The 20,054-nt window shown below is 42.8% G+C and overlaps 3 protein-coding genes across 3 annotated transcripts; 2 read left to right on the forward strand and 1 right to left on the reverse strand.

Moving 5' to 3' along the window:
• Positions 1 to 470: 470 nt before the first annotated feature.
• LOC108778435 (MORN repeat-containing protein 5) lies at positions 471 to 1,999 on the reverse strand. The gene is made up of 5 exons (XM_018545612.1): positions 1,811 to 1,999; positions 1,255 to 1,441; positions 1,010 to 1,169; positions 737 to 909; positions 471 to 580 (listed from the first exon to the last, which is right to left on the reverse strand). Exons 1-5 carry the CDS (start codon positions 1,947 to 1,949, stop codon positions 514 to 516), a joined length of 726 nt encoding a protein of 241 aa, XP_018401114.1. The 5' UTR covers positions 1,950 to 1,999; the 3' UTR covers positions 471 to 513.
• Positions 2,000 to 2,435: 436 nt separating this feature from the next.
• LOC108778289 (mucin-5AC) lies at positions 2,436 to 14,095 on the forward strand. Its single transcript, XM_018545418.1, has 5 exons — positions 2,436 to 2,605; positions 7,032 to 7,172; positions 7,852 to 8,140; positions 8,582 to 13,135; positions 13,223 to 14,095. Exons 1-5 carry the CDS (start codon positions 2,436 to 2,438, stop codon positions 13,586 to 13,588), a joined length of 5,520 nt encoding a protein of 1,839 aa, XP_018400920.1. The 3' UTR covers positions 13,589 to 14,095.
• A 1,902-nt stretch (positions 14,096 to 15,997) lies between these two features.
• Positions 15,998 to 19,629, forward strand: LOC108778388 (uncharacterized). Its single transcript, XM_018545560.1, has 3 exons — positions 15,998 to 16,411; positions 16,723 to 16,968; positions 19,017 to 19,629. The coding sequence occupies exons 1-3, from the start codon at positions 16,391 to 16,393 to the stop codon at positions 19,326 to 19,328; spliced, it is 579 nt and encodes a 192-aa protein (XP_018401062.1). The 5' UTR covers positions 15,998 to 16,390; the 3' UTR covers positions 19,329 to 19,629.
• Positions 19,630 to 20,054: the final 425 nt, after the last annotated feature.

A 20,054-nucleotide genomic window follows, 5' to 3' on the forward strand; every position in this document is an offset into this window, starting at 1 on the left:
TTATATATATATATATATATAATTATTTTTATTTTAATACAATAAGTTAAAGTGACATATACAATTTCATAGAACAGGTATACATATATATATATGTAAAACAGTATAAATATGAAGAGAGCAAGTAATTTAACGAACAATTTTAATTCAAATAATCATCTAAAACAAACGTTTCGACTCCGATCGGGTGATTTTCAATGTTATATAAAATATATAAGGTATTATAAGTTAAATTTTATTGCATACATTCTCGATTAAGTTACAACAATATTCTTAATTCTATGGAAGTTTCTGTCAATGTTGGTAAGTATAATTAATTTTGTCAATTATAAAAGAAAGAGAAGTAACGTGTCCAATAATAAAAATTCCATGTCACAATATTGTAATACATATTATAATTAAAAATTGGATTATCTTTGTTATGACAGATAAGGTAATCAATATTATTGTATTAATTTTTAATTGCTTCGATCTTTAATTCTATATTTTTTCTATAACTTTTTGATGGTTGTATTAAATATAATCGAGTCGACTTTTATTCATCATGTCAGCGGGTGAGTGTCTGGCAAATTCTGTCAGTCTTAAACAGTGTAATTAAAACAAGTATTAACTATAATATTCCATTAAATATTTTATTGTATCATGTTATTTTAAATTGTTATACTTAAAAATATTTGTATTTAAACAAAATAAATAAAAAGGGGGTAAAGAGCCGACAATATTTGTGTTTGATTACCTTTGCCACCAAATTCCCGCTTCATCATTTGGCGAGACATGTCTTGAAAAATCCGCCGCTCCCGATTGCCAATATTCGTGTAACCATTCCTGATAGCCAATCGGCTCTGACCAGCCTTTCCGGCAGTTTTCTTTTATCCATACACTTTCTGTCGCCGTTGGAATCTTGACTATCTTTGTAATATATTAAATCAAACCTACGTCTTATCCTTCACGAGAATAAATGCATATGCATTGTTTACATCTTTATCACTGTCAAGTGATATATCTTTACTTTTTTACAATTGCGATACGATGTTATGCAATTATTATCTGGATCGAACATTCCAGCACCGGTGTCGTAGCAGTATGGAGGAATAATCTTAGTAGGTTGGTCGTTGGTTTTCAGTACCTCTCCGGCTGGTCTCAGTCCGTTCACCATGCAGTTATAAAATCTGATGCAATATTTTTACTATTCATGAATACCGAAGCGAGATGAATTCTCGCTCAGGTGCTATTTTATAAGAACCTGATGCTAACCGCCTATCGGGATATACGCAATAATCCCAATCGTTTTCTCGATACGATAAACCGTCTGCAAACGTATAGCGTCTTTGCACCATTTTTCCGCGATTCCAAATACCGTCCATTCTTTGTCCACGTGGCCAATACATACTTCCATGACCGTGAAGCATACCGTCTCGGAATTCTCCCTCTAACACGACTTCTGGCAACAAACAAGAGTACAAACAATCAGTGCTATAGTTTGGTGCGATATAACGATCCCACACAGAAAGAACGGTTTTGCTGAAGTATCCTATAAGTATTCAACTATATAGATACAGATCTGAAAATAAATTATGTTGGACTACATAAAATAATTATATACAACTCGAACTGATTGCTAGAATGTCAAAATTTTTTTTTGTAATACACTCATTATATATTTGAGTTTCTCAATTATATTTTGATGACCCGACAAAATTATTTTTAGATTGTCATTTATCTAAATGTATAGATACTCCAGCAAAATCATTCTTTCCGTGTGTATCTGAGAATCACGCGTTCGGCCTTGAAAAAGCGCAAATTGATTAACTGTAAGGCGTGATGTATCTGCCGATGCCTGTCTTGTCAATCGCATTCCACGTTCCTTCGTATCTGCTTCCGGTGACAAATTGGATTTCTCGCAACGTTTCTATTTCGTCTGCCTTTTTGTCATCGTTTTCCATCGTCATGCTTGACGTGATGCGTCACGCTTCTGTAGCTGTTAAGATTGACTCCAATTCCGTTTAATCGCCGATCTAGTTAATCAAAGTTTAGCTGAAGTTGCTCTTAGGGTAATTACGATCAAGTCCCGATTAATTTAATCGGCGGCGATCAACTTATCACGTAATACCTGTCATTCTGTTAAAAGTAGCACAGGTGGATAGAATATTATTATTAATTTTTTACTCCTCGCGACGTGTATATATGGAAAAAGGATGAAATTAGGGGCAAGCAACTGCATATAGTCGAAGATATATATATATATATTCTTTCTCGAGCGTTCCGTGCTATTAATTCTATCGCGGCGCTGGATTATTAATCGCCGATTAAGTTAATCGGAGTTCGCGCCCTAAGTGCTGCAAGGAATTCGCGATCTCCTCTTTTTTATCGCTCATCGCGCGCCACTTGATTATCATTGGCTACGAGGATCGCGCCGCGTATACACGAGGCCGGAGATGAATGGGGAACGAAGAGACCGAAATGTCTCGGCTTCTCCTCCCCGACCGCGCGGCGCGAACCGGGACTCGGTTTATCCTTACAGGATGGCCTCGTTGCCTGGTATTCCGGATGATCTCGGTCGGCTCGTGACTCGTAGTTCGCTCCGAGGACGTGCCATGCGAACGGCGTGCGAACTGCGTGCAAACGGCCGACACGCGTGTGTCGAATTCACGATATGCGCGCGATAGAGAGAGACTCTCGACACCCCGCCGCGTCGCGCGCGTTCTTTCTTTTCTTTTTTTTTTTTTCCTTCTCCTCTTTTGTATCCCGCGCGCGTAACTAAATCAGATTTCGGAGGCGATGCCGACGGCGCGCGCCAGTCGTACACGCGACACGTAAGTACGTGTGTATAGGAGTATATTCGTAACACGACCGGACACAAAAGGTGGCGAAGAGAGGACCGTTATGTCTCTCGCCGTATATTTCTATATGAGAAAGAGAGAGACCCCGACGTGTCTCGACTACACCGTGTGCCGCGCATATACTACTCACTACTGTTATGTGTCGAAAAGTGGTACATTCCGGTATATACACACCGGGGGAATATATTTCTCGAGTTTTCACGCGCTCGACACCGGTCGGGCGGTAATATGATCGCTTCGTAGTTCGCGCGATGAGCCTCGATCTGTCCGTCCAGAGATTCGTCCTCTCGCAACCTCCTCCTCCGTGAAACGCGGCCGAGAAGATACCGCGCAATATCGTGACCAATAAGAACAGCAGTACAGAGAGCGGATCTATGCCGTTCTTATTTTAACACACTACCTTAAGTTAAAAAAAAAAAAAAAAGATACGATTCTCTAATTTACTTATAACATTGCATGATCGTACATTTAAGACGCTCCTGAAGAACCGATAATAGATATAAGCGCTCTCGCGCGCGAGAGCCGAAATACGACTCGCGTCGTTATACGATCGCACGTATAAACGTTGAAGAGTCTACCCCGTCTACGCATCGATCATTCACACGCATTCCTGTTATAACGTCCGATTATAATTCGCCGTGTTCGGGAAAGACGGCGATATTACGCCAGCCGTCTCAGGACGATGCTCCCTTCGGAGCAACGATTCCGCCAGGCTTATATACGTAATCTGGAATGTCGTGTTAGCTCAGCCGAGCGTGACACCTCTCTGCCGTACCGCTGTGGAGAATCTCTCACGCACCTGAGAATTTCTCGTAGGTGCACCGGCGAACTTGCACATTTCTTCTTGCTCTCTCTCTCTCTCTCTCTCTCTCTCTCTTCTTTCTACTCGATCGTTATCGCGCTCGCGTACGCGCCGAGGGGAGCCACGTTCCCCGCTGTCGGAATCGCGAGGGGAACCGAACGTCGTTGGAAAGAATCACGAGGGGGCCTCTTGCTGGTGAACGGAAGTGTAATTTCAGGACGAGACCGATATATCGGCCCACCTGCGAATCGGATCGTAATCATCGCGCGTGAAGAGAGAGAGAGGGGGGGGGGGGGGGGGCACGGGGGGGAACCCTACCTCCCCCCTCCCCCCTCCCCCCGACCGACGTTAAATTTGTCGATAGGTAAACCGTTGGATAAACCTTAATCCGGCGCGGCCTGGCGCGGCGGTACCGTTGTCTTGGTAAACAGTGGGTTACGGATGGACAGTCGTGCAAGTGGGACGGCTGTTTATTAACCCGCGCATGTTCGACGTTCACAGAAAACTTCAAGCAGCCAGACGTAGTCGCGCGAAGAAGCGAGAAAACGGGTTTCTCTCGCGAGCCCGTCCGTCTCCCCGACAGCGCGATCGCTGTCAAACTTACGTCTATCGTTTTTCGCGGTTTCGCGCGACTCGCTCCGCTCTGACCTGACGCGAGAGCAGGTCGCGCCGCGTGTAATTCTTCCTCTACGCGCGAATTCCTCGAAGAACGAATTTTGCTGAGTTATCTAAAAGTTCCAGCCGGATTTGAAAATCATTTTTGTTCGATCATTAACGTAATTACCGAGATCTCAAGCATGATGAGCGATACCGTAACTGCTTCAACATTCTAGCAACCGTAGTTAATTTGAGCGTCCTACATAATTATTATCCTCTGTTACATCCAGCTAAATCTTCCGATATCTCGGCAAATTTATCCTTGTTGTTAAAAAATTTTGCTAGATGTATGTCGAAAAATAGTTCTGAATCGTCAAATTAATTACGTGCAGGAATCTGAAAAACACGATGAACCGGATGAACCGTAAGAAGTTTGAATATTTCAGCGAACGATTTTCGGGCGCGATACATTATTTGACAATCCAACAAAATTATTTTCAAATCTGTATCTATATAATATATAATCAGGAATTTTTGGATACTTGGAGCAAAATCGTTTTGTTTCCGCATGCGATTGTCAATGCCGTAACGAGCTCTTCCCGTTCGCTCGAGGACGATGAGAGTCGGAGGGGACATGTCCGAAATTTATTCCGACCGAGCCGCCGCGCCGCGCCGCGCCGCGCGGCGATTGATTCGCTTATGAATGAGTTGCGTAAAGAATGAGTCGCACGCGGCTCGATTGTGAAGGATACGCTCGCGCTCGCGGCGTTTCACGCTGCTCGATGTCGGGAATTCGGGATAAACCATCAGCGTCGATCGCAAATCCCAAACTCCTAGAGAGATCGTCCCGAAAAATCCCTCGTTTTCGCGATCCGTCATCGCGTTGGTTCTTTCGCGATTTCATACGTCACATACGACAGCTCATTCGGTCGATGTACCGTTAATCAACGTGAATCGTCGTCGGCCTGGCTCACGCGCGCATATACGTTTTTTGTCGTTTGAGGAAAAATTTGCAGGCCTCCTCTTCCTCCTCCCCCCGCCCCGTTGATGAGATTCGTAGCAGCTGAGACGTTGAATGACGAAACTCGAGGTGGGAGAGGCGGAGGCGAAAGGAGACAAGCTTCAATCACGTGATAAAATTCTACGCGATTCTAATCGATACCCATCGGAATCGTATAGATCTCTCAATAGAAAAGGAGTGCACCGCGCGCGGCGGTCACCTACTGTTTCCGCGTAATCCGCTCCGTCCATCCGACGCAACAGCGACGTCTCTCTCTCGCGAGAGAGGCGAAAGAGAGAGAGAGAGAGAGAGAGAGAGAGAGTCCTTTCTCTGTCTTATACCCTGGAGGAGTGCGGTCTTCCCCTCCTCCTTATCTCCTCTGCTTCTTGTTCCGCTGCGCTGGTACCAGCCAAGGATCCTACCTTGCAGTACGTGTTTATCCAGGGTACAAGACGGCAGAAGAAGCGGAGCGCGGACGAACGGCGTAGAGGAAGAGTGACCGCCCCGGAGTCGTGTCAAGTGGCGCGAGCGAAGCGGAGCGGATACACGAGAGGGAGCGAAGTACATATAGGCGCGCGCGAGAAAGGGCCCTGCGGATAAGAAAAGGGAGGAGTTTCGCGGAACGCGCTCCGTAATCATCGCCGAGGTCGCTACACCGGCGTGTCGGACAGCAAGGTCGACCGCAAAATAGTCTCAACTGCTAAACGTCCTTGATCCCTTAACGAAGAAGGGAAGAAGGGAGCGAGAGGAGAGTGAGACGGAGAAGGCAGACGCGAAGGAGCAGAAAAGGGGAAAAGGGATCGCGACTATAGTTAGCGTTCTCGCGCGAGGGAATCGAGCTGCACCGAGGGATCGCCATAGATACTCGCCGAACGTCCGACGTTTTTCCCTTTTTATCGCGAGTTCGCTGACTGTCACACGTCTGTGGTGTCGAGCAGCAGCAGCAGCAGCAGCAGCTAATCATCGAGTTGTCGCACCGGTGGAGTCATTGACGAGAATCCTCTCGACGGGATTAAATGACTTTTCCAGGGAGTCTACCTTCGTTCGCAAAGTGTGAGTGCGACTTAAGGAATTGCGTGACAACCTGTCGACTTTTGCGCGTCTTTCGGACGATTCGAGAATACGAGAGTATACGTGGGAAGAAGGAAAAGAGAGGAAGTTAGACGCGCCGGATCTATAAATGCTCGCGATTATCTTATCGAGATACGGAGATCGATCCAAAACGTGTTAATTGTGAGATCAACCCTCGGATTTAGGCATTGGAATCGGTGCGAAGAACTGGGAGGTAACTGGGCGACGTAAAACCGGTTACCGATATGTAACAACAACCAGCAAAAAAATTGGAAGGTTCGGTGACCTATCTCTCTTTCCTTCCCTCACGGCTCTTTTTATTCTCACGTTGTTCTATCGTGTCGCGTTATTTGGCTAGCTCGTGCACGGATCTTGGTAACGCGCGGTAAAACATTTTATTCCCTTTAGATTCACCTTTTTAAATTCTCCATCATTTATCCAGTCGACGTCACCTAAAAATAACATAACGCCATGTTATAATTTTGCACTCAACGATGAACTGTTATGCAACGCCATGTGCGTGTGTTAAATTATACATAAACGCATTAATGTTATATTACTTTTAATTAGTGTTGACTGGAAATTATTTTTCGATTACCCTTTTATTCTAAAAAAAAAACTTTGATCTCGAGGGTGCTTTAAAAAAAAAAAAAAAACAAGAACTTTGTACAGGAATGCAACTGCCGCTTCTCAATATCTCGGATTATGTTTCCGTTTTCAGAGAATCAAGAGTTATCATGTCGCAACGATTGCGCTGGCTACTGCCGGCATTAATCGTGTCTTGGACGAGCTTGCAGTTAGGTGTGGCTTTACCGGCTCACGACGAACATTCGCACGTGTCTGCGGACACGTTTGATCGTAGGTCAGTATTTTGCTTAAGTTGCGCGTCGCACGCGTGCACGTATGTACGTAAAACATGTAAATTTGTACGGTAAATGCGGATTTAGAACAATGCGCACCAGCGAAACAATGCGAATCAACGTAATCAACACGATTCCATTAACGCGGACGAGTTAAAGATGAGATAATACGAACAGTAGATTCCGATAAAAATCGCGCCCCGTCTGGGAAAGACAGGATGGAGAATGCGGAAGAGAGGACGAATGGAAAAACACAGTCGGCTCTTATTATTAGAGACCGTGGTTTAGTTCCCGTGATGCCAGACGGTCCGCTGATCTTAACGAGCGAGCTAATTAGGAAAATTGCGCGCTCGCATCGAACCTTCGTTCGTTCTTATCAGTTCGGTGTAGATTTCTCGTTGATATACACACCCTCGTTTTCGCAACTCGCTCTTCTGGAACTATCGGGGGATCACTTGAATTCAAGAAAACAAACTCGCTGAAAAGCAAACGAGGGAATGTCCAACGTGAGAAATGAACGAATAGATGCACTGCCTCGCACGTTTATTATATTACATCGACCTCTCGATATTGAACGCGTCGCGTTCAATTTACGTATAAATCCTTAGATTAAGATTTAATAACACCGAAAAGTGGCGATACAATAATATTCTGGGCGTATTACCTTCGTACGTTTTGCAGTACGGCCACTTCAACAATTATCCGTCAGCAGTACGATGGACGCGCGCTTCATCCTCCGTACGGCAAAAACGAGACGCAGTCCAGCCACAAACTGGTCGCTTCTCCGGCCGGACTTTTGCGGCCCGACAAGTTTCAGTTTTATACCTACGACGACAAGGGCGATATGATTACGCGGCAGATGACCGCTCAGGAAATTCAAGGTCTTATCGCGTCAGGTGGGACGGATCACATCGCGATGGACAGGCAGGAGCCTCAAAAAGCCGATGATGTCCTGACGGGCGGTAAAAAGGTCGGTTCACTTGTTTCGTGTCCTTTGTCTCTTGTTTAATAATCATATAAGATCTGTTTTTTATTCTCGCACTAGACTGCGTTTAGAAGAACTTTTTCGCTTTCATCGCAATCAAATGAAATAGTTTTTAAATAATTTTAACTAACTCTTTGAAACAACTAACTTTAAGCATCGCATTATCGATACTTTGCACTTTTTTTTCAATGAATCTTTAGGCTTCAAATCTATTTATTTCAGTAATCATGTTACAGATTTTTATTTTAAGGTCGGGTTAAATTTTTCGCGCAAACTATTTTCGACAACTCAGTATTGAGATTTCTAAAAATGTTAGATTATATTTAGATATATAGAAATGAAGCAAATGAAAACGAGCGGTAGGAGCTAACGGAATAGTCACACCTCTTCTTTTACGGATTTAACACATTCCACGTCGCATTTTAGGTCATGGATGTAGTACAAAAGGTACAGAACGTGTTAAAGAGCGCACTGGATAAGCCACCGACTTTAACGGGTTCGATACCGAAGATTCCGGAACACGCCAACGTTGAATGGAGCAATATTCTGCCTTCAATTCTATCTGGCGAGGCAGACTCGATCTCCCCGAACAGCGATTCCAGTCAACTGTCGCATAAATTGACAACAGAGAAGGTAGAAACTGAATCGGCGTCGAAACACCCGACGAAAAAACCAGCGACGTTTGACGTTCAGACGAACGCGTACGCTGGTTTTACTAATAACGTACAGGGAAAACCTCATTACTCGCAGCAAACGCCGGCTACCGAGAAACCGATGATACCAGTTCCAGTTATTACTCTAACGGAACTAAAGCTGTCCACGTTGCAATCCGCCGTTACCGAAAGTCCCGTCTTCCAAATAGTCAGCGTGATTCCGGTCGAGAGTGCTGGAATTAAGGAAAGTCAGACTGATCCGTCTACAGCCGCGAGTTCCACCGTTCAGCTGTCTGCTCAGACCGAGGAGAGTTCAACGGAACAGTATGTCGAATTAGCTCTGACGGAGGTGCCTGAAGAAACAACGTTCCCGCAGCTAACGAGCTTAGATATGTATCCCGTAAGTATCACGAAGCAGACGACTACCAATAACAAAATCTATCAAGAGATAGAAACCTCGGCGATCTACTCGATGACCACGCCAGTAGCATCGACGCATTTCTCCTCCACGAAGCAGCAGACCGTAACGCAGCACGGTGGGTCCAGCGAGCTGACGACCGACGAGATCTCTCCCCCGAACGCAACTTACGTTCTTATACAGAGCAGGAACAATACGAAGGTATCCGACGATTCTTCGTTCGCATCGAGCGTTACGAAAGGATCTCAAACGAACGGGACATACAATGACATAATAAGCCCACAGACCCATACCCTCGCTACCTTAGTGCCGATTTCCCACGCGTCTTCGAAACCCGAGGCGGCATCTAACGCGCCGCATTCACCGTCTACGCTCGCTTCCGTTACGCGAATCAAGGCCCCGACCGTCTCGACGTCGTTGCATCATTATCTCACCGAAAGCTTCGCAACGGTTACGAAAGACTCATCGAGCCCGGTTACATCGACTTACGGAGAGAATTATTTTAATCCTCTACCGACCGAGATTCAATCCTCGGCGTCGATAGAACCGTTACCCACGCAGTTAATCGATGCCTTCTCAAGTGTAATAAATCAAGTTTCGGAAGTGAAACCACCAGTCTTGCCCCTCTCGTCCCCATCGAACGAGACGCCGGTGATACCGATCTTGAATATTAATTACGAGCAGAGGCGCAACGTGTCCGAGACGAACGAAAAGAATGTCAGACCTGTTATTAATACGCAAACCTACGAGACCTTCGCTACCGAAATTCCGTCGCGAGACACCACTACCAAGTTCGTCGATTATTCCGTCACTTATCGGCCCGTCAGCACGGTGGACAGGGAACCAAGCACGAGCAGCATTTCCGAGAACTCTCGAATTAAAGCGACGACAGCTTCGACTAAAGTCGGAACGACGAATAATAGAGTAACAAGCAATAATTTAGCTACAACGCCTTCTGGACTTAAATCGACTCAAATCCAGATTTCGGGATCAACAGCGTCTTCGTTCGTGCAGCTCGACAAGACACACGCTACAGCCGCTTCTTTGCCGGCAAGTCAGACTATAAGTCCCGCGACTCTTCAAGGTATCACCGAGAGAATCGCATTAGAAAAGACCTCGACTACTTCATACTTGGATTCATCTGATAGTAAAACGGTAACGTCTGATGCAACCAAAACTCAACCAACAACCGCGTCGATCGACACAAGTCTATCTTTGAATAAGTCTACGACAGTCGAAAGTTTCAGCAGCACTCTCGCGAATTTGAACTTGAGCGATCCAGTGTCTGCCATCGACAAAGTAATAAGTATCGCGCCACTACCGTCCAGTACTTCCGCAATAAAGCCGATCGATTTACCCGATAATATATCGAATTTCGTCGTGGAAATAGCTGGTGACATTGCGAGTGGCCTTATCGCCGGATTTCCAACGACGAACGCGCCGAACTTATCGACCATCGAGGAAGAAAAAATCAAAAACGTCACTAAATTACACGAAACGGAAAGAAACGTTACGCAATCGACGCAAGAGGCATTAACGGATCCAGTTCGAAACGGTACATTAATTTACGGTACTTTAACGCAGACCAAAGAGTCGAACGATACTTTAGAACCGACTAATTTATCAAGTAGTAACGAGAGAATAGACGATTCCACGAAAGCAACTTTATCATCGCCAGTAAATCAATTCACAAATGTCAATGGTCAATCAAAGGATACTATTAAGCAGAACGCAACAACCGTGGGAATCGTTAGCGTAACACCTGAACAGACGACGACGACAACAACGATAAACGTTAATACAAATAACAACCAGAAGAAAACGGAAAGCAAAGAGAAGGTAAAAACGACGGAAGCACCAATTGTGCAGAGGACAGACTTGAGCCCCGAACTATCTAATCAGTTATCCGTAAAAGTCGCGAATGGTACCAAAACTTCAGAACACGCGGGAAGCAGTTCGAAAATAGAGGCGTTAAACGAGAAGAACGGTTCCTTCGCAAATGTTTCGTCAATAACGAAGGATACTGTAGTGATTCATTCTATTAATGATTCTATCTCGGAGTCGAGTTCACAAGCATACAGTGACGTCACAAGGAACACCTCCCTCTCGAATGTTACGTCTGACGGTGCTATCCTGACAAACAGAAATTCTACCGATCCTGCACTTCCGCAGAAGCCAAATCGCGTTACCAGTACAGCTGACAAGAACAAGGATAAAGAGCATAATAAGAACAATGAATCTTCTTCTGTACCAGTCCAAGGACATACCAATAGCTCAGTCAAAATAACGCAAGACTCAACGAATGATGCAAATGGAAGTAAGGGAGATACTTTCCGGCCTGATAATCTTGTCAATAATACGTCAAGTCAGAGTGACAAAAATGTAACGCAGACTACATCAACGGCCAACGCATCAATACAGAACGACGAGCATTCGAATAATACGGAGAGCAAGACTGCCTCTTTGAAACATTCCGAGAGTACGCCGAAGCCGGACGTGATACGTTTGCAAGCGTCGACGTCACCGTCGAGTGTTCCAGTCCGTCAAACGTCGAGGCCTGATTATAAGCCATCGGAGAAGCCCGACATCACGAAGATCGATGTGGAGGACAAGTGGACGCTTATATCGCAACAGACTCCGCCGACTGTATCGAAGCTTCCGAAGCCGCCGAAATTGCCGAAGCCGCTGCAGAGGAAACCAGTCAATCACGCCCAGGCATCGTCGTCGTTACCGCCTTTCAACTCGAATGACAACACCCACATCCGTTCTCCGGGACCTGAAACGTCGGTACATCAGCAAGAACAACCACATCCGTCCTCGACTTTCCTACCGCTGGACGCGTCTCAGAGTGCAATTGGCTTAGACGCTACCATAAGACACACGAGCGCCGATATCGTAAACTTCGCCAAGTTATGCAACGAGTTGGCCTTCAATTTCTGGGTAGCCACTAATAAGGGTCTGAGCACCGCGAGATCACTGGCACTCTCGCCGTTCGGTATGACCAGTTTACTGGCGATGATCTTCCTGGGTGCTCGCGGCCCGACGTCCGATCAGATGAACGAGGTACTCGGCTTGGACGACGTGGCCACGTTCAATCCACATTTGGTCTTCCAAAACATAACCGACGCGGTAGGTTTGGCCCGTGGCCAGGGTATCGCGAACGCTGCCTTCGTCCGCGAGCTGTTTGCTGACAAGATGAAGGTCAGGAAACTCATGCCCTTCTACAAGGAGCAGGCCCAGCAATTCTACGAGGGCCTCGTGACCGAAGTGAACTTCGCCACTATTAGCGATCTCGTACGCAGAAGAACGAATCTGCTGGTTAGAAAGCAGACTGGCGGCAGAATCAAGGACTTCGTTAAGACGAACACGGTGCCGCTCAGATCACCTTTAGCGGCGCTCTCCGCCAACGTGTTCCAGACCGACTGTAATAGCAGTCTGACAAGTTCCGTTGGTAGGGACGGCGAGCTGTATTTCGCTGTTTCGCCGGCTGTCAGACAAAGGAAACTCGTACCGGTCCCAGCTACGACTTGGCGATCTGCTGTCTTAGCCGGCTACGAGCCCAGCATCGACGCTACGGCGGTCGCTCTCGGAGGCAGCGATAAATTGGTTTCGACGATCTTCGTGTTGCCGGGTCAGCAGGGTCACACTGCACCCGGTGACACTCTGGACCGTCTTGAGCAGCGCCTCGTCAGAAGCGCGTTCCGCGACGGAGCCTGGAATAAGCTCCTCAAGGTTCTCATACCGAGGCACGGTCTCGAGTTGCAGGTGCCTAAATTCAGTCACAGATCCGTTGTCAACGCGACCGCCGCCTTGAAGAGGATGGGCCTTGATGAGCTCTTCTCGGGTAACGCCGATTTTAAGGGTATCAACGGCGTAGGTCATCGTCTTCACTTAGCCGACGTGTTACAGGTACGTACATATGTCCGTCTGCTGCTCGATACCTCCTATTAATGGAGGCGCGATAACGATGCTTGTAATCATGAATTTTCTTCGTAGATGAATTTATTCAGCACCTGCGGCGACGAGAATATTCTTAGCGGCCGGCATCACGTGGAAACGTATCCCGCGAGTCCATTAAGGAGAAACGTTGAACGACGAACGGAGGACGATAACTCCGGAGGAAACGCTGCTGAGGAAGATACATTGAGATACGGCACGTTGCCGCAAGAGGATAATATCGATTCTTACGTAGACCAATCGCGCACAGTTCTGTACGGATTCTACAGAGAGGAGAGGCAGCTCTCGGGATCTTTGGAGAGACCGAGATTGAAGCTCGACAGGCCCTTCTTATATTTCGTCCGACACAATCCCTCCGGTATAATACTTCACATGGGACGTTTTAATCCGCGATTATTGCCCTAAACAAGGGGCTATCATCTTCTATCGAATGCCATTATAATTCGATCCTGTTCCTTCCATTCGACATTCACATCCACGAATTTTTGTACAATCGAGGAAAACGACTCTCGATAATAATTGCTCAAATGATTCGTTCCCAATTAGTCGAGCGATTCAACGCGACCGTGATGTCGTGGCCCACTTTTTCTGAACGATGAAGGTAGGACGTGTGCATTTGGCATGTTCTAGAAAATTTGTAAACAATTTTGCTTAGAGTTATTATCTATTAGTATCTTCACCGTCTTCACTTAGAAATAAGAAATTAGCGCGACATCGTTCGCGGCACATTAATATATGTCAAACGGACCCGAAATTGACATAGATCTTGTCGCTTTATATTTAGGAAGTGGTTAAACGCATAATAAAAATAACAGACTGAAGAACGGAGAAAAAAAAATGGTACAAACAAGGAAGATCTTAATCGCGGTCCAAATGATCATCGTCATCGTCATCTTCATCATCGTCATCATCATCATTATCATTATTATTATTATACTTTTTTTTTATATACACAAGTATAAAAATATAATCATTTTTAACGCGATCGCCGGCGAATGTTATAAACTTTATCGAGTATCAATAATTTATTTGGACCCTGATTGACATTATATATGCATCTCTTTTTTAATACGATTAACAATTGTGATATGTAACTGAGCGTTGGATTTTTTTTTGTACATTTCGTAGATTAATCTGTTAGGACATCCACATTGTATATGAAAAGTATTTCGATGTATTTTTTCTTAACAAAAGAAACTTAATGTCGAACGGATGACGCGTTGAATAAAAGCAACATCTCTCGTTCGCGTTCTGTCATTCTTAAAGTTATAAACTCCAAGCTGGCTTTTTGGGCATTATCGTACTTGTGAACACAAGATAAGAGAAAACTGCGTTGATATCGCGCAATCTATCATAAATAATAGTATGCGAATTGTCTTTTCCAATACGGACAACTCTGAAACAGCGACTGACATTCGGATTGTAAAATATAACGCAATGTAGAATATATACAGCAAATGGCGAAAATTACATTGTACCTGCTGCTATAAATTTAAATCGACACGATCTTTGATATATCACAAACGTAATCACGATTATGTCTCTCATTTTATATATTCGTATATATATATTTAATTTATTATACATGTATATTCCGTATACGACCTATCTATTGTGTTCTACCGCAGAGGGTAACATTTTTCATACTTTAGACAATTTAGACTATTTATGCATATCGTCTCGTTATCTGCGTTAAAATGGTACACGTCATTGTTAGATGATAACCGCGCTGAACGGCATTGAGGAGGTCTGCATTCGCTTATCGTGTAGTTATCGTTAAGTCGTCGTAAAGGTAGAAACTTATTGTTTTTCAGTTTTTAACGCTGCATCATTGGCTGAAATTGTGACCAAAGTTGCAATAATTTTACTTGGAGTTGCATAGTTTCATTGCAACTAACGCAAGCGTTCCTCGGTACAACGCACCGGGCGATCGTCACATCGCATTCGAGAGTGATAATCGCGAGTTTTTAATATATTGATCGCGACATTGCGACACACAAGGTACGCGATCGAGTGACAGATACACGTATACATCTCGTTCGCGATCTCACTGTCTGAACCTAACAAACATTCGCCACGATTGACGAGAGACCCTATAACGGTACAATAGAAAAACTGAGACAGAGAAAAGTATATTATATTTTTCCCTGTACTATCTCACTTTAACTTACACTATTTTACTCTATTATCTTAATTAACTTTTAGTACCCACTACAATTTTCTAGACTTGTTACATACGTAAGCGATGAGTCATTCATGTTTCGGCTTAATTTTTATATCACTTTAACAAATGTATAAAAATTATTAAGCGATTTCTTATATACTTTAACATCTTTAGAAAATATTTGTAAGGTTGTGTATTAAAAAAAATACTGTATCTCTTAATTATACTTGATGCTTTTAGTTTTTCGAAAAAAAGAAATGTGCTGAAGTGATCCATGTACTCTATATAAGGATTAAGTTATGAAGATGAGATAGTATAAGTTATAAAGACAGTATAGGGAAGAAATATAAATATATACCTTAATTTCACGAAGATTTTGATAAAATCACTTGTGGCCAATCTCTGTTATAGAACTCTAGCCGCACAATTTATTCTACATCCTAATCGTTAAAATAATTTTCCAGTATTTCTTATCGCTCGCAAACGGCAATTTGCATACGTTATGCAACCTGCAGGAAGTTGCATCGAGGACTGAGTTGGATTTCTCACTGAGACTTGTATCTGTTACTTATACTAGAATGTTTTACTCCAACGGAACAAATTCGAGCGTCCCTCGGAACAGAAGCGTCTGGATAAACGATGGGTGATACGAGTCTAAATACTTTCGTTTACGTTCAGGTATCGCTGCGATCTGTTACGCAACGTTAGTGCGCTGTAAAACAATATGAGCACCTTGCTTCAAACGGTACGATATGATGCTTTACAAATCAATACAGGTTCGGTACACAAAAATCCGATCGTATTGATCCGATTATTAATATATATATATATATATATTATATATTACTTTAATAATCAAGTTTTCTAAAAATACGTTCACGTCAAGAAGATACGAATGAGATGTGAAAAGCATATGTCACTTTGTGTATCAACTCCGGGATTATTTGTCATCGTAAATAAGTAGTATACGCTTGCGATAAGCCGTGTAGATTAATAACTACTGCGAGGAGGATATCTCCCTCTCCGACTGTCTCGTATCCAAGATGTTTTTTCTGATCCTGTTGGTATGTATACCGCCTTACTGAATAATTTAATATTCGCTCGGGGCAATTATCGATTACAATTTGATACGATAATTTTACGCTGCTAATCAGCGGTGACTTATATCAGCGTTCGCGTTCGCCGATCGCTATCGAGATCTTGGACTCTTTGTTTAAGTCGCTTATCGTTAATCATTGATACGAAAAGTAGCAGAATCGCTACTATCGAGGGAGTAAAACTAGACAGTACTTCAAGCACGCGTTTCGTCTTACAATTAGACGGGGTGAATCCACTTGAGAAAGCTATACATATATCTATAATGCGACTTATTCAGGATGCGGATTGCTCCGGCCGCATGCTGGCTACTATTCTGGTCGCATGGGTGACGACGGCGATGATAGCCTCGATATTACTGCAATGGGAGCACATGTGGGTTGTTTTGGTAATATTGACACTACTTTTCTTCCTGGTTTGCGGATATACCGTTTACACCGTGAAAAGAACTCACGCGAGAATTCTGATCGAGCAACAAAGAGCGGCGATTCGGACTATTTCGGACATTACTGCCAATCGCAGACAGGTATTGATTTATTATTTTTCACCGCGCGATCGATTTCGAATTTTTAAATGTATCTTTCAGCGGTCTTATTCTTGAGGGGGAACAGGGTGACGGCCGAAAAAAAAAGACTCTTTTTGTGAATTTTTTTTTTAACTGATAGCTTGTATGAATTATTGTTTTTATATATGCGAAGTACATACATTTACGAAATTATTAAAAAAAATTCATTGAATGATATTAATATTTGTAGCTTCAGTACTCATTGATGTATACACCTCGTCTGAAAAAACATGGGTGCACGGGCGCTCGTGCTGCGTCTGAACGGGGGAGCTCTGAAATAAATTTTTTTAATTTTATTTTGAAGTAATATATGAGTGTAGTTTCAGTTACACGTACGAGAATTTTTTGATAAAATAATTTTAGACAAAATGGCGCTGTTTTAAAAAAAAGGTCACGATTTTGCGACAAAAAAAATCGTTATCTTTTTAATTGTTGTTTTCAAAAACTAATAATCCGATTGAAAATTTCGTACGGCAACTGAAGACAATTTCGTTGTAAACATTCTGTCCAAAATTCAAGTCATTCGGATAAAAATTGGTCAAGATATGTGAGCGCCCAGTTACGAAGACGTGGTTTCGAGATAAACACGTTTAAAATTTTACAACCGATTAGTTTATATAAAACGATGAAATTTCGTAACGAACCAAAGTGCGTCCAATCCGGGTGCATATGAAGTTTTCACGACTGAAGCATACAAGCAATAAAAAAAATACCGGTAAAACTGCTTACAAGCAGATCAAGGGACTGCTGAATGTTTTCAGGTATAGCGCGCGACTGATGGCATATTTACTATTGTTCTCCGTTAGGAATTTCAATATAATATTATAGGGACATATTTTTAAGACTCCAAGCATTACAAAAATGCAAAAAAAAATCGATTTTTTGAACTCGTCACCCTGGTGTTCCCCCTTAAAAAAGATTATGGTACACTTAGGTCCAATTTCACAACTCACGGTTAACTCTTAACCGAGGTTCAACTTATTTCTCATTTCTTTCCAATTCTAGAATTAGAAAGAGATAAAGAATAAGTTGAACCTCGATTAAGAGTTAACCATGAGTTGTGAAACTTGGTCTTATACGTTACGTATGTATACTCTCTGACACTTTAAGGCCGGAATCAGACTATGCATTGAAGATTGAGATTAAAAATTGAAAATTGAAATTTGACCAATGAAGAATAAAAGAATGTTAGCTTCTATTATTGGCCAAATTTCAATCTTAGACCGGAATGAGACTACGCATTGCAGATTGAGATTGCATATTGGAGATTGGATTTTGGCTAATCAAAGCGAAGAAAGCAAAGATGGACATTTGATATTTTTTCTATAGAAGCAAAGAACTGACGGCAGTGTTGCGGAGGGGGTTTTAAAAATAATTCCTTAAAAAGATTATGATGCATGCCTCTCCAGTTCCTCTTTAAAAGATACGGATTTAATTGTCCATATGATGATTATTGTTCTGATAAGTTTCCTCTTTAACGATTTAATTAAAAGTAGAAGAGCAACAATTCTCTTCTTTTTATTTGCACGTGTTATTATAGGCGGCATTTCTTAAATTTAATTGCGTCTCAACTTGCACTAAATCATCAAAATTTGGATTAAATAGTATCTTTAAATAAACGGACCTAAAACAGCCATATTATTAATCGCAATGCAAATTACTATCATAAAATGTGGTTGCATAATTTTCAATCTTTAATCGATAATCTCTCCAATGCGTAGTCTGATTCCGGCCTCAGAGTGACTGTCACTCTAATAAAAAGTGAAATCCTGCAGTACTCTTAAAGATTGGCAATTGAACAACTCTTTTTTTTTAAAGTGAAAGTCCACTCCAAAAAATTTTAAGAGTAAATTTTCGCGATATAAGTTGAACAAGTGTCGAAATCTATCAATCGTGTAATACGGACAAAGTATAATTTTACAAGATGCGGCATATAACGTATATAAGTATATACGTCCCCAAAGGAAAGGAGCTAAATTCATTTCGCGTGTTCGTACTATACTTTGCAGGCGGGATCGTCGACATACGCGGTGCATTCTTCTCCAGATTTACCACCGTCTTACGCGTCCGTGATGACCGTTCAGGGAACATCGAGGCCCACTCAGATGTCAACGACCATCAATCCGTCCAACGAGGATAAATTCGAGAATCCTCCACCGTATTCCATCGTAATCGCGTCTATAAACGCAGCGCAAGAACAGAACGTGGAAATGTCGAGAGAGCGGCACGTACCGTCCGTGTCCACGGAAAAGAACGACGCTGCTGTTTCAACTACTTCCGCCCTCGCTTCCGCGTCTCAAACGTACCCGCATCCGAGATGATTCACAATTAACGAAATTAGTCTTCTTGCGGAAGACGCAAATGGGTTCACGTCGAAAAATGCCGTATTATACGATAGTGAATGAACGGATTTTTGATACGATTACAATTGAAATTTTTCTTCAACAAAAACGATCGTTATCTTGAAGATGTCGCATTTTGGCGATATAAAATGAGCTTCAAAGGAAAATGACCGATTAGAATGTGTACGATCGAACAAAAATGGAGTGTTTATTGTGGACAAAAGGAGAATCGCAACACATTTGTTTATAATTTATTTAAATATATTAAAAAATTGTGTTTCTCTATTTCCGTGATATTTTCTTCGCTTATGTTTTACGGTAAAATCTTAATTGATATTGAATTTGTACGATTTTTAACGACCAAATTTTTTACAGCGCGTGTTATATATATTTATAATTTTTATAGCAATCACCAAAGTAAATAAGGTTGTTGTAGCAGCAGAGTTGATCTTTTTTCAGTGCTCGTAATATTCGCAGACAACGCGAGTTCTTTTTTGAATCAATAATTAATTCAAAGAGAGAGTAATTATTTTAAGATGTCTTTAACATTTCACCCTAAAAAGACATCTTCGAGACCTTTTCTGACAACCCAGACACACATATGTTATACATATAGAACTTACAACAACGGCTAGTTTTATGTGCATGGTAGGCGTTTTATTAATGCAATATCTGTTGCTCTTCTTGTATATACAGTCTATATAC

The sequence above is a fragment of the Cyphomyrmex costatus genome, unplaced genomic scaffold, assembly GCF_001594065.2.
Source record: "Cyphomyrmex costatus isolate MS0001 unplaced genomic scaffold, Ccosl1.0 scaffold5, whole genome shotgun sequence".
NCBI lineage: Eukaryota > Metazoa > Arthropoda > Insecta > Hymenoptera > Formicidae > Cyphomyrmex > Cyphomyrmex costatus.